This window comes from Mauremys mutica, chromosome 1 (genome assembly GCF_020497125.1).
Source record: "Mauremys mutica isolate MM-2020 ecotype Southern chromosome 1, ASM2049712v1, whole genome shotgun sequence".
In the NCBI taxonomy this organism is placed as follows: Eukaryota; Metazoa; Chordata; order Testudines; family Geoemydidae; genus Mauremys; species Mauremys mutica.
In genome coordinates this window covers 202,846,569-202,869,899 of record NC_059072.1, presented here as the reverse complement: position 1 = coordinate 202,869,899, position 23,331 = coordinate 202,846,569, and the positions used below count along the sequence as shown (strand labels likewise).

Here is a 23,331-nt window from a genome sequence, read left to right as displayed (position 1 = left end):
AAAAGCAGAAAGTCTACAAGGAATGGAAGATGGGAGTGATCAGCAAGGAAAGCTACCTTATTGAGGTCAGAACATGTAAGGATAAAGTTAGAAAGGCCAAAGCCATGTAGAGTTTTCCCTTGCAAAGGGAATTAAAACCAATAGTAAAAGGTTCTATAGCCATATAAATAAGAAGAAAACAAAGAAAGAAGAAGTGGGACCACTGAGGATGGAGGTTAAGGATAATCTAGGCATGGCCCAATATCTAAATACTTTCCCTTGGTCTTTAATGAGGCTAATGAGGAGTTTAGGGATAATGGTAGGATGACAAGTAGGAATGAAGATATGGAGGTAGATATTACCACATCCGAGATAGAAGCTAACAGCTTAATGGGACGAAATCAGGGGGCCCAGATAATCTTCATCCAAGAATATTAAAGGAACTGACACATGAAATTGCAAGCCCATTAGCAAGAATTTTTAATGAATCTGTAAACTCAGGGGTTGTACTGTATGACTGGAGAATTGCTAACATAGTTCCTATCTTTAAGAAAGGGGAAAAAAGTGATCCGGGGAACTACAGGCCTGTCAGTTTGACATCTGTAGCATGCAAGGTCTTGGAAAAAAAATTGAAGGAAAAAGTAGTCAAGGACATTGAGGTCAATGGTAATTGGGACAAAATACAACATGATTTTACAAAAGGTAGATCATGCCAAACCAACGTGATCTCCTTCTTTGAGAAGGTAACAGATTTTTTAGACAAAGGAAATCCAGTGGATCTAATTTACCTCGATTTCAGTAAGGCATTTGATACGGTTCCACATGGGGAATTATTAGCTAAACTGGAAAAGATGGGGATCAATATGAAAATTGAAAGGTGGATAAGGAACTGGTTAAAGGGGAGACTACAACAGGTCGTACTGAAAGGTGAATTGTCAGGCTGGAGGTAGGTTATTAGTGGAGTTCCTCAGGGATCGGTTTTGGGATCAATCTTATTTAATCTTTTTATTACTGACCTTGGCACAAAAAGTGAGAATGTGCTAATAAAGTTTGCAGATGACACAAGCTAGGAGGTATTGCCAGCACAGAGAAGGACTGGGATATCATACAGGAACATCTGGATGACTTTGTAAACTGGAGTAATAGTAATAAGATGAAATTTAGTAGTGAAAAGTGCAAGAACTACTGTTATAAGCTGAGGAGGCATCAGTTGAAAGGAATAGAGGAGGAGAAGGACCTCGGAGGATTGGTTGATCACAGGATGACTATGAGCTGCCAATGCGATATGGCTGTGATGGGATGTTAGATGGGGTGGGATCTGAGTTACTATAGAGCATTCGCCATCCTCTGTAGCACGGGGCATGGATCACTTGCTGGAGGATTCTCTGCACCTTGAGGTCTTTAAACCACGATTTGAGGACTTCAATAACTCAGACATAGGTTAGGGGTTTGTTACAGAAGTGGGTGGGTGAGATTCTGTGGCCTGCATTATGCAGGAGGTCAGACTAGATGACCTTAATGGTCCCGTCTGACCTTAAGTCTATGAATCTATGATTGCTCTCTATAAATATATCAGAGGAATAAATACCAGGGAGGGAGAGGAATTATTTAAGCTCAGTACCAGTGTGGACACAAGAATAAATGGATATAAACTGGCCATCAGGAAGTTTAGACTTGAAATTAGACAAAGGTTTCTAACCATCAGAGGAGTGAAGTTCTGGAACAGCCTTCCAAGAGAAGTAGTGGGGGCAAAAGATATATCTGGCTTCAAGAGTAAGCTTGATAAGTTTATGGAGGGGATGGTATAATTCGTCTTTGACTACTAGCAGTAAATATACCCAATGACTTGTGATGGGATGTTAGATGGGGTGGGATCTGAGTTACTACAGAGTCTTGCCCACATGCTCAGGGTTTAGCTGATCGCCATATTTGAGGTCGGGAAGGAATCTTCTTCCAGGGCAGACTGGCAGAAGTCCTGGGGAGGTTTGCCTTCCTCTGCAGCGTGGGGCATGGGTCATTTGCTGGAAGGTTCTCTGCACCTTGAAGTCTTTAAACCATGATTTCAGGACTTCAATGGCTCAGACACAGGTTTGATACAGGAGTGGATGGGTGAGATTCTGTGGCCTGCATTGTGCTGGAGGTCAGACTAGATGATCATAATGGTCCCTTCTGACCTTAAAGTCTACAATTCTATGTAGCTTTCTAATTAATATATTTTACCTGGAAATTCCTTTCTATATGCCGGTTTAATCTGCACAGGATAAATGGGTAGCTCCACCTCTTTTCAACAGGAAGGCTGGCAAGCAAAACTAAGTGTTGGCTCTGATTGGCTAACAGCCTTAGCTAGACCATGCCTCATTGACTTTCCAGTTGACTTGAGCCAAAACCCAACTTTATATTAGTAATACTACTTTTCAAAACATACACAGCCTATAACTTGGGACTTTTCACTGACAAAAGGGCCAGATTCCTATGCTGGCAGAACAGAGGTATAGATAGAAATTACTAGGAAATAAATTCGAGAAACAAGGTGGATGAGATCATATATTTTATTGGACCAACTTCTGTGGGTAAAAGAGAAGCTCTCAAGCTAAACAGACCAGAAGAAGAGCTCTGTGTAGCTCGAAAGCATTTCTCTTTCACCAACAGAAGTTGGTCCAATAAAATATATGATCTCATCCACCTTATCTCCCTAATATCCTGGGACCAAAACAGCTACAACACTAGGAAATAAATTATATTTTTTGTGCCGATGTGGACATCTGTGTGACATTTCCCAGAGAATAAAAGCTCGAACACAGAAAACAGCTGCATGAGTAGGATATAGCCCAAAATCCACCAAGAGATCCTCTGGGAAGATACAGTTTGACCTCAGACTCATTCTGCTATACTGTGAAACAATCTAGGTGATTTTCTAACTGGTTTTGTCCTTTGCAGGTAGAAGGCAAGAGTGTGATGTACATCAAGGTAGTGAAGTCTCCTCTCCTCTTCAGATACATGCAGTTTTGGAAAAAACACAGGTCAATGGATTGAGTAGTTTATATGAAACTCCAAAACTTCTTTGGAGGTGAATTTCAGATATAGTCTCAAAGAGAGAGTTTGTTACTGAATATAGTTTATGGCAGATTCACCATTATGGCTCCCAGCTCAACCACTCTTCTGGCTGAGGTGGTGACCACAAGGAATGCAACTTTGATAAATAAGACATGGAACACACATTTAATGGTTCAAAGAGAGAACGTGGAACCAGTCGTAGACAATGGTCCAGGCAACTTCCTGCCTATTCCCCTCATCCTGTCTCAGGGAAAGTGGAGGAGAGGTGGGAGGGGAAAGGGCAGCCATTAGTTGTCATAAGAACATTCTTCTCTTGTGGGAACATGTTGGTCCACAACAGAGTTCCAACTATCCCAAGTACACAGAGAGGATAAGAAAAATGACTTCCTGCCTTGTCTTCTTAAAAGGCCAAGTTTAAGAAATGTACAATGTCTGGATCCATCTGGGAAGTGAATTGGAGCTTCTGCCTCCTTTTAGCATGTTTCTATGAGAAGTGGGCAAATGCCAGCAATATGATCTTCTCTGGTACCACAATTAAATTGGGCTTATTTTTTTCCGGAATTTATACCCCCTGTATAAGTTAAAATTGCTTTACCAGCAACTTTTCCATATTAAGAAGAGGCAGTAGGGACTGAAGACTGCCCCCTTCTCAGGAGCAAAACAGACCCTGTCCAATCTGATTGCCATATACAGCAGTAGAACTCGTGGTTAAAAACACAAGGGAGTTAATAATGTCACATGGTCTCATACAACTTCTTCTGGATCAAGTTCTACATGCACAAGTCAGCTGTTCTCTTTATGTAAGATAGTCTGCTGTAAAATAACTATCGACGTAAAAATCAAACAAATGTATAATTCCTCAACATTATGAGCACTGTAAAATTAGTAGCATGGTCTTAGGTTCTCCGGCCAATTCTCAAATATTTGCAAATGAATAAAAATAAGAATTATCTTAATACCTATATAGTATTTCATTTCAGTGTCATGTTTGTTCATAAGCTCCAAAAGCCGCACTTCAATCTGGGCTTGATTTAGGAAAGCCTTCTTGTTCTTTATAATTTTAATAGCAACCCACTCCTGTTCCACACGATCATAAGCCTTTACAACCTGAAAGAGAAAAAAAAAAAAGACATGCTAAATAAAATGTTTAAGTAACCGCACATTTCATTAAATTTATTTATTAAACAGAGACTTTCAAAACCAAGAAAGCTTCAAAATTAATCATATTTAAAACATACTTTAGTAATCCAGTTTATATTTCAAAATTTTACTAAGTGCATTTAATTCTTATTGAAAATATGTCTTGAAAATAACAATTTTCATCCTTTCTAGACAATTTTCTTTTCTTCCTTCTACTGTGAAGCCATAGGTGATATTGTGATATGATATTAATTTTCATAACAAAAATCACAAAAACAAGATTCAGACTTCACTGAGAAGGTGGACTGAGGAAATAACATCTAATTCAAGTATAAGTATAAAAGAAAATCAATACAGAAAATAGAGTAAAATCACTTTCTATTAAACATTCTCTATTTAGAAATGCTTAACTCTCCAAATGCCTTTTTCAAGAGTTAACTTGGGTATGATGTGTATTTATTACATACTCTATGCTATCTGCTTGTGTTAGCCCCCGAAGCACAGAAAATTAAATATGGGTTTCCATAACACCGTGTGCTAAAAATTCTGAATGACAGCAAATGTGAGTTAAGTGTTAAATTAAGAACATAACATAAGAACATAAGAATGGCCCTACTGGGTCAGACCAAAGGTCCATCTAGCCCAGTACCTGTCTTCCGACAGTGACCAGTGCCAGATGCCCCAGAGGGAATTAAAAGAACAGGTAATCATCAAGTGATAAATCCCCTGTCACTCATTCCCAGCTTCTGGCAAACAGAGGCTAGGGACACCATTCCTGCCCATCCTGGGTAATAGCCATTGATGGACGTATCCTCTATGAATTTATCTAGTTCTTTCTTTTTTGAACCCTGTTATGGTCTTGGCCTTCACAACATTCTCCGGCTAGAAGTTCCACAGGTTTAGTGTGCATTGTGTGAAGAAATATTTCCTTTTATTGTCTTAACCTGCTGCCTATTAATTTCATTTGGTGACCCCTAGTTCTTGTGTTATGAGAAGTAGTAAACAACACTTCCTTATCTACTTTCTCTACACGAGTCATGATTTTATAGACTTCAATCATATCTCCCCTTAGTTGTCTCTTTTCCAAATTAATAGGTTTGATTATCTTGCAAAAGCAGTTACTCGATGTGCTTGCTCAAGAAAATTCAAATTTCATGTTTTATAAACAAGAAAAATCACAAATGCAGAAATTTTGAGTAGACATCTTATTCCAAGAGCTTATGAATAAGGAAGCAATCTTTACATGAGACACGGGGTGTGGCTTGGATATTAACTCATTTAGATGGCTATTAGAACTAAAACGAATTAATGATTTTTCAGCTGACATCCATTACCTGCCCAAAGGATCCTTTGCCAATTAAAGAGTCAATTTCATAACGATCCATCCACTTTTCCCCATTTTTTACAATGTAGTCATAGTTGTCATCATCATAGCCATCGTTGTAAACTTTCCGTTCCTTTTTATGACTGGAATCATCTCCTTGACCCTGTTGGTGCCGCCTCTTCTTTTTTGCATAGTAAACCTGAAGATGAGAAACATACTGGTTTAAATTTCAACTGATGGTGTCACTTTAATCAGTAAAGAATATCTTCAGGCACTACTCTAGTCTCCCCTCTCTCTCCCCCACCAGCAAAATTTTCTGGCTTTACAAACCCATTTTCCATTTTTAAAAAGTTATTTTTCCCTCCCCTGTTGCTGTGTGAAAGACACCCATAAAAACCAGGAAAACTAACTGACTATACCGAGAAAACAGTGAATCTCTTAACACAGAGCTATCAAATTCATAAACAAAAAATATATCTAAAAATTATAATTTTAGACATAATAATCCTAAATGATATTTATAAATAAAGTAGATAAAGTTTCAGGGAAAAAAGAAATTTTTGAATTAATGTGTCCCTTCAGAAGTGCACACAGTGTTTTAATTATATCATAGGATCTGAAATTCAGTCATTATACCAAAAGCAAATATCCCAATATTTATGAATATTTAACGTCTGTAAGCACACCACAGCAACATATTCATAAAATGTAGCCTTTGAGCCTATTAAAAACAAAGGGTACAAAAGATAAAACACACCATGGGTTAAGTCACTTACTGTCTCTCACACACAAAAAAGGTAATACTTAGTCCTGCCTTGAATGCAGGGAATTGGACTAGACGACCTCTTCAGGACCCTTACAGTCCTATGACACACACACAAAAATTAACCTAACATCTTTATTTATGTTTAAAAAGGCAAGACAAAGACTAAAGTGTAACCAACAGAAAGTAAAATTAAATATGTAAGCATTGGGAGAAGCTGAGTAACAAAAGATTCAATTGTTGCCTAGCATTACAATATATACACAATATAATAATGATAATTAAATATGGAAATACTTGGCACTTAACATTTTATATTTTTCAAGCGCTGTACAAAACAATAGGGTAGAAAAAGTGAGGCAAAAGGAATTAAACATCTTGCTAAGGCCTCTCAGTGACAGCAGTTCTGGACTCCCAAGCTCAAGCACAGGCCACTAGATAACAACAGCTGCTTTTAAACTGCTGAGGTCTTGATTAGAGACAGTAATTTTGCCAGACTACAGTCCATAAGTACCCAAGACTAAAAGAAAAAACAAAGTGAAATCATGGATGGCTGCAGTGCCATTTCTTTTATTCTACAATCACCACAGGCATCTCGGAGGACATCACCACTTCCTTGCTTTATAACTCTGCCTTCTTTTGGATTTTGAATAATTAAGATAATCAGATCAATTAAGGAGGCTTTATAGAAACACAATTTTTCTAAAAGATAAAGCAATCAAAAGATAACATGAAAGGCAAAGATGGCTTATGTTTTCCTGATGATACATATAAGAGACCTTCAAGTTTATTTATATTTACAATAGCAATTCAACTGCTATCTAGGCCTTCTTTTCCAGAAGATTATGGACTGGAGGCCCAGTAGGATTATGACCTCACAGGTATCAAGTAGTGAAACACGAGCAATTGATAGGGAATCTGATTTTTATTCAATGTTTAGAACACGTGTTGTTGGTAAAATCAATGGAAAGTAAATGCTCTATGAACCGTTGGAAGGAAAAACGGAACAAAACAAAATTACGAAGACCTACACTTTCAAAAGTGACTGTTGATTTTGGGAGCCGTGATTTGGGTGCTCAGCTTCAGACAACTGAAAGGGACCTCGTTTTCCGAAGGCAGGTACTCAACAGTTCTGACAAATCAGGCTCGTTAAAGTTGTCTGAAGTTGGGCACATGAAAACTGAGGAGCCCAAAATAGTCACTTTTGAAAATTTAGGCCTAAATATTCAACACCCACCAAGCCCCTTTAAATTAAAGGCAGAGAAAGTTTCCACGTCAGGTCCTTCAAGGAGACTTCCCACCAAAGAAGAGAAGACAAGGCATTACTGATATCTCTACAGGGGGGGTGGGGGGATGAACCCATATTTTAAATACATAATAAAGAATAAAAAAGGGCACAAACCCTTTTGTACTTGCATGTTATTTTTATTTACAATAAAAGTACATGGACTTGTTTAATTTAGAATTCATCAAGTTAATTCATAAATTAAGAAAAAGAATACCTGTATAATGTGCCAGTAAAAGAAATGTGCCTAAATTCATTGCATCTTATAGAAAAATCTACTTGGAACATTTTAATCAATATTTTTGATAACACTACATATTGTAATTATTAGCAAGTTATCATACATTAAATACAAATATAACGGTGAACTATGTGGTCTTTACCTCATTAATATGTTTGTATGTTTTGATCAGATCAACGGAGAGTTTCCTCAGGGGAGCAGTAGCTGGATCACGGAAAGTTTGGGGCATCCGCCTCTGTAACATGACAATATCAGGCATCACTTTAAACAGACAGAAAAAACTAGCACTTTAACTAAATAATTACTACTCTGCAGAAGTGAAACTGCCTAAATCTAATCCTAACCACTCTAACTGATGAATTTCTAATATTTACAAAGCTGTGTTTAAATAAAAAATTACTACTACTAATAGGTTTAATATTCTCATTGTTTTTGAGCTAGTTGACAATATACCCCCTTATTGCCTTTCATCCCCCACCTCCCTCTCTGATCCCGACTTATGAAGCACATGCAAAATATTTGTATTTTAAACATACTTGCATTTAAAAAACAAACATAAAAAAATAATGAATACAGGTATACCAACTGTTTCAATAGTAAAATGCCACAAATGCTGTTATGGAATAGCAGAGTCAGTACATTTCAAAAATGCTTCATTATATTCAGTGATATTATAGTGGGCTTAGAAAAGCTGGTATACAACTGAAGCTAGACAAATTCAGACTGGAAATAAGGTATAAATCTTTAACGGTGATAGTAATTAACCACTGGAACAATTTACCAAGAGTTGTGATGGATTCTCCATTACTCACAATTTTTAAATCAAGACTGAATATTTTTTCTAAAGATATGCTCTAGAAATTATTTTGGGGAAGTTCTATAGCCTGTTTTATACAGGAGGCCAGACCAGATGTTCACAATGGTCCCTTCTGGCTTTGGAATCTATCAATCTATATAATGTGAGAGATCTAGACGTAAATGGATCTGTTCAGGACAAACTGAAAGTATATTTTTTTTAAATAAAATTTTTGTTCCTTTTAAGTATTTTCCAAAACTGATTAGTTTTTAAACATTCAATTTTCTGATAGAACAACCTTTAAGCAGCAAGTAAAAGACTACTCTTTTCTAATTCCTGTTCACAATTAGACAGTTGTGTTGCTGTAGTGCCCACGCGACATCACTAAACGTGCTCAGGAACACTTTTCTCTTCGCTGTGTTCACAATCTAGCCTACAGCCTCATCAGTTTCACTATAACTGATAAACACCCTTTTGCAGAGCCAAGAAGAACAGTATACACCATTGACAAGACAGCAAAACTCACTATAAAATGCTATAAAATAAAGTGCCGTAAAATGAAGAAAATAAACTGAAATATAAAGGGAATTATTTCTCCCTCTAATCTGCTTCAGTTCTAATAATTGTAGGATTTACTTATAAACCTAGATGGTACCAAGTTTACATATGTAAATATGATTTTTCAGTTGGCAATGTCCTTATAAGCATTTGAGGCAAGAGCAGGAATTTGGTAGTGTGGCTGGAGGCTCTGTCACTATCCATTAGTCACTCTACTCATGTCACAGGTGAAAACATAAAGGCTACACTTTGTTCAAGGCAGGTGTAATGACCAGTCTCTCTGCTGTCACAGACTAGACTTTGTGGGGTTGTTCTCCCAGCTGTGGAAGAAGCAAGCAGCATGCCTATTCTGTAGAATGCAGTGTTATAGCCCTGTTGGTCCTAGCATATAAAACAGACAAGATGAGTGAGGTAATATCTTTTATTGAACCAACTTCTGTTAGTGATCGAAAGCTTGTCTCTCTTACACACAGCTCTTCTTCAGGTCTAGAAAACATACATGGACTGTCACAGATAAATACAAGGTGAAACAGGTTTTTTAGAATAAGTAGCCAACACATTTCAAGGGACCATTCAAGGTGAAGTGGCCCTCATTAACACCATTCCAGTCATGGGGGGGGGGGAAGGAATGGGGGAGAGAGGTTGCAGGAGGTGGCGCTAATGGGTTATAGATTGTTATAATAAACCATAAATCCAGTGTCTCATTCAGTCCATGATTTTTAGTATCTAGCAAAGTTATGGATTTAAGCACTCTGGCTTGTCTTTTGAAAGTGTTGTACAGGTTTCCCTTGAGAAAAAGGACTGACAGGTCAGATACAGCGTGATCCCTTTGCGAAAAGTGTTCACCCATAAGTGATATAGTGTTTCTGTCTTATCTTCCAGTGTGAATTCATTCAAGAGCATAGTGATTGTCTTGTTTCACCCACAACGTTATTGGGGCATATAGTGCTCTGGATGAGGTACACCCCATGTTGTGATAGGCGTGTGTAGGACCCATGCATATTTTCCTCTGTAGAATAGCATGGAGGGGTTCCATGTTGATCATCTCTAATTTCTAGCTCAAATTTGTTCACTTTACAAGTAAAAAAAAGTTCTAGCAAAGCCCTGAAAAGTCACCTTGAGAAAAATCAAGCTGGTTTTCTTTTCTTCTTGTAAACCACAAACAATAATTAAGATTCTTCAGGTCAACTTGCGCCCTTCACAGCTTCTCAGTGATAACCCTAACTCCTTTATCTCCAAATCATGCTTTCAATCACACCTGTGCAGCATCACTCAGAGCTTGTCTACACTGTCCCACAGTTCAGACTATAGGGGTGTGAATAGCAGCATGCACCAAAGGGTTGCACTGCAACTTCCCAATGTGGATGCTCCAGGCACAAGCCAAAAGGTTCCTAGTTTGCATTAACATAGTCCTCTTCAAATAGGACCACAGTAATGGGAAACTAGAACTATGGGGATGTGAATAGCAGCATGCACCAAAGTGCTGCTCTGTAACTCCCCTGTGTGGATACTGCGGGCACAAGTGAAAAGGTTTCTAATCTGACCTGTATTAACTTTTTAAAGAGGCAATATTTTCCTCTCTGCCTTCTGAAAAATGGGATGGAAGATTGGGAAGGAAAAAAAGGTAAGAATCTTCCACCTTTTTCCTCCATAGGCTGCATTTTAAAATTCTTAGCTATATTCTTAATCAGGACATTCCAATGGTACAGCAAGATCCCCTCAGAAGAATATGAAAGATTTGAATCTTACTCCAGTTATATAACCACCTCTTCCGCTGATGAAGGAAAGAGGAGAATGATAGCACAGGAAGGGGACAACACCCATTTTGCATAGTGGCACCACACCGTACTATATTGTTAGGTAATCCTGCCTTTCCTTTAGCTTTGAGGCAGCTCTCTGGTAAAAAAAAATAAAAAAAAAAAAATCCTGCTTTGCAGACTCCAGTCTCTACCTGCTGGCCACATAGCTAACTGCAACCCCAAAAGATATTTCCAAAATTGAATGTTGGAAAACATAACTCAGAAAATATGTATAAATTCCAAGATAAATGACAATCAAGTAGTTTCACTGCAATTATACTTGTCAATAAACAACAAAATTTTATCATCCTAACAGATTAATGGAGCAGGACATGCATAGCAGGGAGAAATTAAAATTACAAATAAGAAAATCAAATTTTTTATTTCATATGACCCATTTGTTGGTATGCAAATGACAGTTGGGAAGCACAAAGTCAGAACAGGAAACAACCAAAGAATAAAAACAGAGTAGGCAACAAGCCTAAGAGTCCCAGCTATGCACATTAAATTGATCTATTTTCACTTTTTTAATTGGTTCAGAGCAGCCTGAATGTATCAGCTGACAACAATGTTAATTTTGTAGTGTTTGGTAAAAGAGGGAATAGATAACTAAGTGACTGCCACACAAATTTCTTCATGTGGTCCTATTCTTTACTGCCCAAAGCAGTCGTGTTTCTTGTTAAATATACCGCATTTCATTATGGGAAATTTTATGACAGGGGATATATATCCTGTAAAATATATGTCCTAATCAATGAAGAGATATTTGGATACTTTAAAAAAAAATTAAATTGAGTATAACAAGGATTAGAAAAGATTCTGGCTACGTCTAGCGTGACTTTGATTTTACAAACAAAGGAATTTAAATTTTATACCACTGTATCCGACTAAGAATTCCAGTTATTTAGTTATTTTAGGGCTGTCAATTAACTGCAGTTAATGCAAGCGTTTAACACAAAACAAATCAACTAGATTTTAAAACTGTGATTAATTGCAACTGTTTTTTAATCGCACTATTAAACAATAATAGAATGCCAATGTAAATTATAAATATTTTTGGACATTTTTCTAAATTTTTAAATACATTGATTTCAATTACACCACAGAATAAAGTGTACAGTGCTCACTTTATATTATTGGTACTACAAATATTTGTACTGTATAAAAGAAAACAGTATTTTTCAATACATCTCATACAAGTACTCTAGTACAATCTCTCTATCGTGAAAGTGTCACTTTCAAATGTAGAATTATTACTACTTTAGAGCCTACAAGTCAAAGCATAAAGGGGCATACAAATGTTTAGCATATCCAGCAGGTAAATACTTTGCAACACTGGCTACAACAGTGCCATATGAACATCTGTTCTCACTTTCAGGTGACATTGTAAATAAGAAGCAGGCAGCATTATTTCCCGTAAATGTAAACCAGAGTCAATTTGCTGGATCTAAGTTGTTTTTCCCTCTTGCTGGATGCTCTATCCCAACAATAAGCCATACAAGCTTTGACAACCATAGAGGGCAGGAGACAACTGACAATAGATATGAAGGCCATTTTAGAGAAATCTGTATTTTCTTTCAAATAATTGGGTGCTCCCTTTGGTATCCACCAACACCAGGATCTTTGTGGAAAACATTTCAGTCCTAAATGCTAGAAATGAGGAGGCTAAGAAGAAATGAGGAGTCTTGGAGACTGAAGGAAGATTTCTTTAATTTGTCCCAATGTGACTGGTAGAGTCTGAGGAAATATTTAATAAAACATTTGTGCTTGGAGAGGAGCTATTAAAAATCCAACAATTTTTTTACTGAAATTAGGAAGAATTAGGCTTGTTCCAGATATGGAAGGTTTAGGAATTTTCAGGAAAGTCTCGTATCAGAGGAAAAGCACCTGAACTCACCAGCCAAGGCACTGAACTTAAACAGGAGCAAGTGGTGCAGTGCAGCAGTCTGGCCAGAAGATGGAGGTTGGAGTCTATAAAACTAAAAATTTTGTCCAATAATCCCAACATAGCAAACAAACTACTAGAGAAAGACCCTCACTCACACTGTTTACAAATACAGTCACTGAAACAACAACAGGGGGAAAAAAGAAAAAAACTAAACACTTTATTGGGCTGAAGGTGTTGCAAGAGAGAATATTACAGGACATCTGGTTGAACTAAGAAATCATACCCAAGAAGACTCCCCCCACTGGCCAATATGCGACCCTGAGGCTGCTACGTACAGTAACACCAAAACAATGAACTGGATCTTTGATCTGTCACTAGAAACCATTACTGTGTGTGGCAGGCCTGGGAAATTGGTACATAGTATCCTGTTACTGATGGCGATGTGTGAGGAGAAAACCCATTGGAGAGGCAGAATGCCTATTTCCCAGGGAGTTATGCTCTTTACGCCTGCTGAAGTACATCTCTGTCTTCCTACTGATCTTGATGGCAATCAGAACTATCTACGGGGTTCCTTATGTTTGACATATTACAGTAAGCATCTTACAACTGAGTTCCCACCTCTCATGGACATACTTGTTGCCTGCCTGGCCAGCCTACTGTGTCATTTTGATCCCCTGCTATGTGCGGGTGACACCTTTCAAATGCTTTTTCTGACCAGGTCATAAGCATGGCCAGCTTCTTAATCATGCTCTTGCTATTCGTACCTCCTTGACAATTTGTGTATGTGCCCAGGATAACAATATCGGACTACCTAAATGGGCTCATTAAGTTTGTGATTATTATTTGCATTACTGTAGCACGTAGGAGTCTTAGTCATAGCCAGGACCCCATTGTGTTCTGCACTGTACAAACAGAACAAAAGACAAAGCCTGCCCCCAGGAGCTTACAAAATTATAAGACAAAACAACAGATACAGAAGTACAAGGAAACAATGACAGTTTGGTCATCATGATGGGCAGTGGTATCAGCACACTAGCCATTGTCAAATTTTTTGTAGGCAACATGGGTAGAGTTTTGAGAAAGGTTTTGAAGGAGAATAATGAGTTAGTTTTGAGAATGCTTATTGGGAGCTCCTTCCAAGCATGAAGGGCAGTATGGGAGAAAACACAAACGTGCTTGTTTGAAAATTTGACAAGTGGGTAATGCAGATTGGCATCATGTGCCAATTGGAGGTAGGAGGGGGATAGGGAACAAAGGGTCTTGAAAGTGAAGACAAGTAGCTTACATTTGATACAATCCTGAAGAGGGACCAATTGAGGGATGGCAAACAGGGGCAACATGGTCAAAGCAAAAGAATAGGAAAATGATCTTTGCGGCAGCATTCTCAATGAATATCAGAAGGATAAGACTGCATTTGTCAAGGCTAGAGAAAAGGATGTTACAGTGATCACAATATGAGAAGACAGAAACCTGGATGAGAATTTAAACTGCAGTTGGATAGGAAAAGCCACATCTCAGAGATTTTATGCAGAAAGAATCTGCAAGATTTAGCCTTAGTGTGAGGATCTAAAGAGGTCCAACTCAAAGATAATACCCAGGTTACAGGCCTGAGTGAAGCAGGATGGTGGTGTTGTCTGCAATGATCAAGAAAGCAGGTAGTAGAGAGGGCTTGGAGGGAAAAATTACAAGCTCTATTTTAGTCAAGTTAAGCTTGAGATGAAGTCTAGACATCCACAAGGAGATTTCAGAGAGAGACAGACAGACAGAGACAGAAGATGACAGGTCTGGAGTAGAGAGGCAGATACGAGAGTCATCAGCTCAGAGATGATAGCAGAATTTGTGTTTTAGGATGAGATTACTTAGAGATGAGGTATGGGGAGAAGACAAGCAGACCAAGGACAGAATCCTGTGGAACGCACTCAGAAAGCTATAGGGTGAAAAGGAGGACCTCCAAAGGACATCCAAAAGGAGAGAATAGAGATGAGGGGGAACCAGGAGAGGACAGTCACAAAAAGGCATGGGAGGAGATGATTTCAAGAGGTGCACGGCTGACTGTGTTGAAAGTGGCTGACAGGTAAAGGAGGATAATGATGGAGTACTTAATCTGAGCTTTGGCTAGGTAGAAGTCATAAGAGACTTTGATGAGAGCCATTTCAGTGGAATGCAAGGGGTGGAAGCCAGATTGGAGTGGATCTAAGCTAGAACTAGATGAGGGGAACTCCAAACTGTGATCATAGACAGTGTGTTAGTGGAGCAAGGTGAGCCTTAAACCTTAATTTTGAGGTGGCTGACTTATAAACTCTTCTCCCTTGTAGACTATTTCCCTTGAGCCACTGACTTTCTTAGATGGCTTCCCCATCCTAGCAAGCTTCCAGCCTTAAATCAGCCAATTATCAGGGACAACCCAGGGAGCAACCTTCTGATTTGTGTTGTCTAGCCACCACCTTAGAGCCATTCTGAATGCAGAGAGCAGTTGATGATATAGCCTGGAGTTCTTTGATTCTGCTCAGTTTGAGAGCAGAAAACATGGTAGCACTCTTATTTGGAAGTCAGTCCAGGGAACTATTGTCAAGCACACTGCCATAGACTCCAGTACCCATAGGTAATCCCAGGAGAACACTACCTGCAGTTGCAGCAGGGCTGGCAATTGGTGTTGCTGCTTCAGACAGCTGTCCTGAATTAAGGTTTTATCTGCTTGTGTGTTAACTGGGCTCACAGACAGACCAGCTGCTGACACTGTGACAGGAAACTCCCTGTTGATGATCCTACCTTGGGTCTACATACTGGAGCCTGCTTTGGGTCACAGGAAATTCATCGCAGTCTCAGTACATATCTAGGTCCTATTTTGGGAGAGCTTAATATTGCCAGAAATGCCCCAAATATTGTGTAAAATAGGATTCATCGATGTGATGCCAAATTGGGATGCATAGATACTCATCTTGAAGATCCAGGGAACAGGCAATTTCCTGAATTGTCCAACTGAATCCCTAATTTAAGATTTGATTTTTCTTTAGCCCTGAAATGAAGAATTTATTTTCATAAATACACAGATTAAACCCAGACGGAATGATTGTGATAATCTAGTCCAGGGGTAGGCACGTGAGCTGATTTTCATTGGCACTCACACTGCCCGGGTCCTGGCCACCAGGCCAGGGGGCTCTGCATTTTAATTTAATTTTAAATGAAGCTTCTTAAACATTTTAAAAGCCTTATTTACTTTACATACGACAATAGTTTAGTTATATATTATAGACTTACAGAAAGAGACCTTCTGAAAACGTTAAAATGTATTACTGGCACGTGAAACCTTTAATTAGAGTGAATAAATGAAGACTCGGCACACCACTTCTGAAAGGTTGCCGACCCCTGATCTAGTCTGACCTCCTTATAACACAGGCCATAGAACTTCCCTGAATTAATTCCTGTTGAACTAAACTGCATCTTTTAGAAAAAGATGCAATCTTGACTTTAAAACTTCCAGTGATGGAGAATCCACAACATCCCTTGGTAAAACTGCTCCAATGGTTAATTACCCTTACTGTTAAACGTCAGTGCCTTATTTTAGTCTGAATTTGTTTAGCTACAGCTTCCAGTCATTCTTATTTGTAATAGTTTTATCTGCTAGGCTGAAGGGCTCTTTAGCATCAAATTTTTGTTTGCTATGTATGTAGTTATGGACGGTGATCAAGTCACCCCTTAACTTTCTCTATGTTCAGATAGCCTCAAAGAGCTCAACCTGTTTATCATTATAATGGATATTTTCCAATCCTTTAATCATTCCCTGGCTACTATCTGAGCTGTCTCCAATTTATCAATATCATTCTTGAACTGTACATCCCAGAAAGGGACACAATATCCCAATAGCAGTCACACTAGTGCCAAACACAGGTCTAAAATTGGGCACTGTCCATCATTATTCTTGGGAAATGTGAAGTATGTGGAATAGGTCCCTTGTTCCCACTAAAATCTAGGAAAATGTTATGATTTTGGGGATTTGCTACAAATCCAGCAGGGTGTCTACAGTCTTGTACACCCTGCCTCTTTTTTGCGCTGGAGCAAGGTGACTAAGCAAAAAAGGTTTTGGAGTGGTACTCTCCTCAAAAGTGTCAAGGTACTGCATGCAATACCCAATGATCCGAAGAGGTGTTAACCTATGTATTTAGCAAGTGGCAAAGATGCGGTACACATCTGCATACCTTCATGCTGAGTGCCTGGGGCTCCTGTGCGCTTCTCTGTGGGTACAAAAGTAATTTGATTTTTTCCTCAAAAAGAAGCCTGCCAAAGGTATTCTTTTCTCTGATTGATGGGGGTAGGTTTAGAGAGGCAAGAGCCCACCAAGGTTGAGATTTGTACCAGTGTCTGCAGGAGCTGTACCGTGGGAAGACTCAGTTTTTCCTATCTGTGAAAGACTTCTACAGCTTCTGAAGCTCTTTGCCAAGCAGGATTGCTCTCCTAAAGGGTAGAGAAGCTAGGCTGGCCTTGGCTATCTAATCAGTTGACCACTGCTTCAGCCCTCAGGGACCTCTTTACTGTTATGAAGATCACCCTGGCTCCTAAGGCGGTCCTGGTCATGAAAAACAATGCAGCTCCCAACAAGGGCAGCATTTCAGCCATCACCATCTGTTTATCTTTAGTGTTAGAGAACATGAAAAATCTGTGCTTTCACCCAAATATTACCCTAGAAGGATAAATCACATACAGGGTCCCCTGCAGGGTTCTTGAGCTAAATGCTCCTTTAAAAGCAGATTGACCTTTCTCTTAAGCAGCAGTTTTAAAAGGAAAACATGCCTTCTGATAGGTACTATCACCCCTTTTGCCACTCTTGAGGTGGCTATATCCACTGACAGTCAGATAGATCTTGGCATTTTTTCCTCTGTTGGTGGATACAAGATCTTCACAAGCCTGCCTGCAGGCAACTTCTTAATGAAAATTCCTACTCTTGAGCCATCATGTCTTGTTTTTTCTGGGACCTATATGAACTAGGCAGGATGGGATCGCTGGGTATCAGAGCACCTGGCTCTCCCATTTCCAATTTTCAGGAGCTGAGCAATCCTGGAAGGTAAGTCCTTCCACTTGAACAGCCTGAACTTCCCTTCCCCCCGTACATGCTGGAGGATCCTGCATCTCTTAGAGCTGATCCTGATCACACTCATCTTCTCTTATCTCTTCCTCTTCTTCTGTGGTCCCTTCCCTCATCTTGCTTTTCCACAGAGCAACACACTTGGGAGTCCTGGTAAAGGCTCTCATGATAGTATTGCAGCACATCCAAGGTGGCTTAGACGGGGTGGGATGATTTGCACCAGGGCACAGGAGCAGCATTCCCTCCTCTTATGCTGGGCTCATTTTACTATCCTGTATGTTTTGAAGGCACAATTTAAAGACTCCCTAAATCAAGAGTCAGTCAATCTGGGTGTAAGCAGGGAGCAGTTGCTAAGCCGTCCCCTTTAAGCAGGCTGTCAGCTTCCCTGCTGCTTTTAAGAAGGAGGAACTACAGAGGAATGCTCTCAGGGAGAGCAAGGGGATAATCTAGCCCTCATAGGTGGAGAGACGCTGTCATAGTCCAATGACACCAGGGAAGGTATGTCAGCCAGATAGTACCCAGCTGGAGTCCTCCTACTCCCCAAGTATGCTCACATCACCTATCCAAGATAACAGCTAATATATGAGAATACAGAACTCTGATGTGGGAGAGGAGCAGTGAAGAAGTCCAAGTGATAATATAAAATTTGTATTATTGTTTTGAAATCAAGATCTTTATAAAGTTCTGTACAATAAGTTTCCAGTCCAAAGTTACCTATAAAATACTCCACTATAACAGTCTCCCTCTTTAAAAAAATTAAGCAGTCAAATTGGACTTCAATTTACATTTTTCATGATTACCACTCGACTGATCTTTAATTGCCATAAATTCCCCTCAGATTACTTTACTTCCTTTCCTTGTCAAGAATGGTTAAAATAGAATATTTCCTTTCACAAATAAGGCAAGTATTTATTTAACTGACAAAAGACTGTCTCTTGAAGCCTCTTACAAAGGAGCAATAGTATTTCTCAATTTAAAAAAAAAATCGAAGTTTTGATCTAGATGCATTAGATGTGAACCTTGTAATTATAGATGTTTCTATTTTAAAAAAAGTAACGGGTAAAGTGTCCCAAAATATTTAAATATTTAGGGAAGAAAGCATGTATCTCAAAACTGAAAAGGCTCTCTCCTGATATCACGTACCTGGTTGGTTAGAGGTTGTTGAATCTGGTCAGTGTAGGATAAGGCAGAAACCTGTTGGTCATTTATGTTCTGCTGCCGACGATCGCTGTACTGCTGATGTGAATGGGACATCTGTCCAGCCATCTGAAGGCCAGCAGCATGGAATGAAAATGACGGTGCAAGCCGAACAGATGAAGGTTTGCATGCTGAAGTCTCTCCTCCTAGAAAAATAATTCAAGATTTTAGTGTAATGTTTACATCCTCATAGTATTTGCACCAGTTGCTCTCCATTTCCAATGCCATAAAATAAATAACACCAGATAAAATAATTGTAGTGGGGTGGTTACCCGCTCCTGCCCTGAGGGGTTTAAAAAGCAGTCCTGGAGAGGGCTGCAGCTCTAAAAGCTGGGCTGATTGGGGAAGCAGCGGCAGCTGGGCCACGCCCCAATCAGGCCACAGCTGGCCTGTATAAAGAGGCCGTGAGCCAGGAGCCCAAACAGTCTCCCTCTGCCTGTAGAGGGAGAAGGACCTGGCTGCAGGGAGCTAGAGACAGGGTACCTGAGTAGAGCAGGGCTGGGGAAAGGCAGAGGAGCTAGGGCGCTCCAGCCTGGAAAGCCCCAGGCTGCAGCCTAGCATAAGGCCAACAGGTACTGGGGGTTGCAGAGGTCAGCCCAGGGGTAGGTAAAGGCAGCAAGTCCAAACCTAACCTTGCCAGTGATGAGTAGGCTGATACTGCAGTCTGCCCCAGGGTGTGGGGGCTAGACGATGACTGGCAGTAGCCATATAATGAGGCAAGGTGGGGATAGTGGGTGGGGGTTTCCCGGGGAGGGGAGACCCTGAGAGAAAGGGGTTACTGCCAGGGGGCAGCACCCCAGCTAACAGGGCACCAGAGTCCAGGGAGGGACACGGGGGCCAAGCGGTAGTGGATCACTGGCCTGCAGAGGGTGCTCCAGGCTGGAAATCAAGCTAGTTCCCTGAGAGACCAGCAGGAGGCGCCGCAGGACTGAGTCTGCACGCTTACAATAATACTTTGTACATATACAGTAGCATTATTCCAGAGATCTTAAAGTGCACAAAGGTGAGTAAAAAGTATTATTACACCCCATTTTACAAATGGGAAAGTTTACATTTGCAGCACAACTCTGTGGGAAAGAGTAAATTCAGAGGCAACCACAGTTGTGGAATCATGGAATACATGGAACCCAGAACTTAGGATGTGCCCTTACAGACACCTTGTCTAGGTAACAAACAGTATAAGGAGGGACCACCATCAATGCTTGGATCTCTCTCTACCATCCTCAGAGATGTAAAGGCAACCAGAAAGGATGTTTTCATTGAAAAGTAACAGGGAACTAAAAAATGTGTTAGAAAAATTGTTTACCTCCCATTTTTACAAGTAACATCTAAAATTATAATTGAAGAGAGATTAGAAGAAAATATAGTTGTCCAGTTTCTCTATTCTATGCCATGAGAGATCTTTCTGTACAATCAATTTCATCATTTCAATTCTCCTGGATTGTGAGAGTCTCTCACACAGCAGAAAAGGACAAAACAAAAATGTAAATGAACGGAAAATATTGCAGTATCACAATAAAAGAATAGACACTCAGGTGGAATTAGACCTGCTCCATATCAAGCAGAGGGGAGAAGTGAAACCAGGTTTCCTATATTCTAGGTGAGTGTTCTAATTGGGCTAAAAATTAAAAGTAGGGCCCAACCACTTCCTCCATTTTCTGAATTTAGCCATTTAAAAATGCCTCAAAACAAAACATTTCAAGATGAATAAAGTGTTCCAAAATTGACTTATTTTTTCTGAATTTTGTTTTTTGGGTCAACCTGAAAGATTTATTTTTATTTTTCAGAACTACCAGCGAATCAAAAATCTATTTTTGCCCAGCTCTAGGCAGACTACTTGGAAAACAATATTTTAAAACTAAACTAGTTTTAAGCAGAAGCGCTAACACAGATGAGGTACTGGTGGATTCTGACATATTACTGCTATGTTCAACTTGTGAAAAAGCAGGTTTAATTGACAAGTTGGTTAAAATGGGTCCAGTTGCTGAAACCTCTATACCAGCTCTCCTACTGATGCTGATCTAGTGGTAATACCACAGATTTTTTTTCTCCCCTACAATTTCCTAAAGTAGGCAAGTCTTCAATTCTGAACACTAAACCACAAAAAAAATCTTCATTAAAATTCTTCAACAGGCTGATACCAGAAAGCTGTCTCTGTTAAAACAAATTTTCCTCGCGTTTTTTTTTTTTATTAATTATGGGCATAGCTGCCACAATGTAGTGCTTCAAAAGTCTATGAATACGACAAAGGGAACTTTTCAAATTATGCTGACACATAACACTTGGGAAACTAGGAAATTGTTAATTTGCAGAGTCATTTAAACAATAGTTATAAAATGTCTTGGACACTGTTTAAAATAGAGGATAAATTCGGGACCCTGCATACACTGCAACACAATAGACTAAATTCTGCAGCAATAACTCGTAAATTCTTTTAAAGCATTAATTTATTCTACCACCACTTTTTATTTATTTAAATTTCTAAAATGCAATTCAAGGTCCTTTTAGAAACCCATCCCAAACATTAAAATAGCTAAATAATGAAAGGACTGCCCAATATCATATCCCCTGCAGTCTACACCATCCCTGACATCAGAAAGGAGACAGAAGATGGTTTTGCAGTGCGCCCACAATGTTAAACTTGGACTCTGGCGGACCAAAGTGGGAAGCAAATTCCAAAACAAAGGCCCTCTGAGAATGCTCCCTCTCATTTATACTGACAGCTTCAGCCTGAGTGCCTCTGATCTCAATTGTGGCTGAATATTTACTGAGAGAGAAGAGTACTGTAACCCTTAACTCCCATTCACAGAAACCCTCACTCATGATTCGTAATTAAAAATACCGATAAAATATGTCAGCGATTATTTTCAAAGCTAGGAATTTTTGCTATGACCTCCAAGCAGGCCAGCTATAATTCGCAGGCCACTGTTCCCAAGATGTTGTCCAGGCGGCTTGACAAAAGACAGCTTAGTTCACCAATCTACATTTCTGGATCCTACACTCCCTGACTACAAGCTGGACGCTAGACCTAATTCCCTGACCCCTGTTGCACAGCTCCGCCATGAAGTATGCTTACAACCCAATTTATTACCTTTTAGGCAGGGAAAACTGAAGTGCAAGAGGCAACTTCAGGGCAGGGAGATAGACACACAAAGGCTGGATGTCTTGTTGTATCAAAATGGCAAATTCTGTGGCTAAAATGCCAGGTTCTATAAAACCTTGAAAAATGCCGGGTCCCAAGCATCATGGAGTCCACAGAGCCCTAACTGGGTTCACTCCTCTTAAGAGCTACTGTTTCAGTACTCTGCAGAGGTCATTACATTGGCTCGCACTCTGTTCAAGGTTTTATCTTAAACAAACACTTTTTAATTTGTTCTCCAGGATTGAACAGAATTTTGTTTAAAAAATAAAGTTTACATTTGCAGCACAACTCTGGGGGAAAGAGTAAATTCAGAGGCAACCACAGCTGTGGAATCACGGAATACATGGAACCCAGAACTTAGGATGTGCCCTTACAGACACCTTGTCTAGGTAACAAAACAGTATAAGGAGGGACCACCATCAATGCTTTGATCTCTCTCTACCATCCTCAGAGATGTAAAGGCAACCAGAAAGGATGTTTTCATTGAAAAGTAACAGGAAACAGATTGCCATCAGCTCAAACAGTCGCATTCCTGGGTGCTCTTTTAACCGACCTTGGTGAGGTCAGTCAGGGGTGCCTGGGCAGACACGGGAGTGACTCAGCCAGGTCATTCCGATCTTCCGCCGAGCACCCAGGAGATGACAATGGCTAGCAGCCGAACTACACTGTCTGCTGCCACCCTAAAGATGTAAAAGATAGACGGAGTGGATCAAAACAAGATATAGACCCGATTTGTTTTGTATTCATTTGCTTCCTCCCTCCCTCCGTCAAATCAACAGCCTGCTAAACCCAGGGTTTTGAGTTCAATCCTTGAGAGGGCCATTCTGTGTAACAGTTGTTTCTGTTTCTCCTTTATGCAAACCCACCCCCTTAATCCCTGTAAGCCATGTCGTCAGTCGCCCCCCTCTCCGTCAGAGCAGACAATCATTTTGCGCCTTGTTTCAGCCCAGACGCCATAGCACTGGGATCCTGGAGCCCGCTCAGATCACCAAGGCAATTATGAGCACTGTAAACACCACGCGCATTATCCTGCAGTATACGCAGAACCAGAACCTGCCAAAGCGAAACCAGGTGAGGAGGCGACG

The 23,331-nt window shown here is 39.8% G+C and overlaps 1 protein-coding gene across 1 annotated transcript in view; it reads right to left on the bottom strand.

Moving 5' to 3' along the window:
* DYRK1A (dual specificity tyrosine phosphorylation regulated kinase 1A) overlaps positions 1–23,331 on the bottom strand; it is a 139,462-nt gene that overhangs the window by 22,262 nt on the left and 93,869 nt on the right. The window contains exons 3-6 of the mRNA XM_045002459.1: positions 19,051–19,250; positions 7,929–8,021; positions 5,508–5,696; positions 3,993–4,140 (exon numbers count right to left, since the gene is read on the bottom strand). Of these exons, the coding sequence (XP_044858394.1) occupies positions 3,993–4,140; positions 5,508–5,696; positions 7,929–8,021; positions 19,051–19,250 (630 nt within the window). The remainder of the gene's footprint in view (positions 1–3,992; positions 4,141–5,507; positions 5,697–7,928; positions 8,022–19,050; positions 19,251–23,331) is intronic.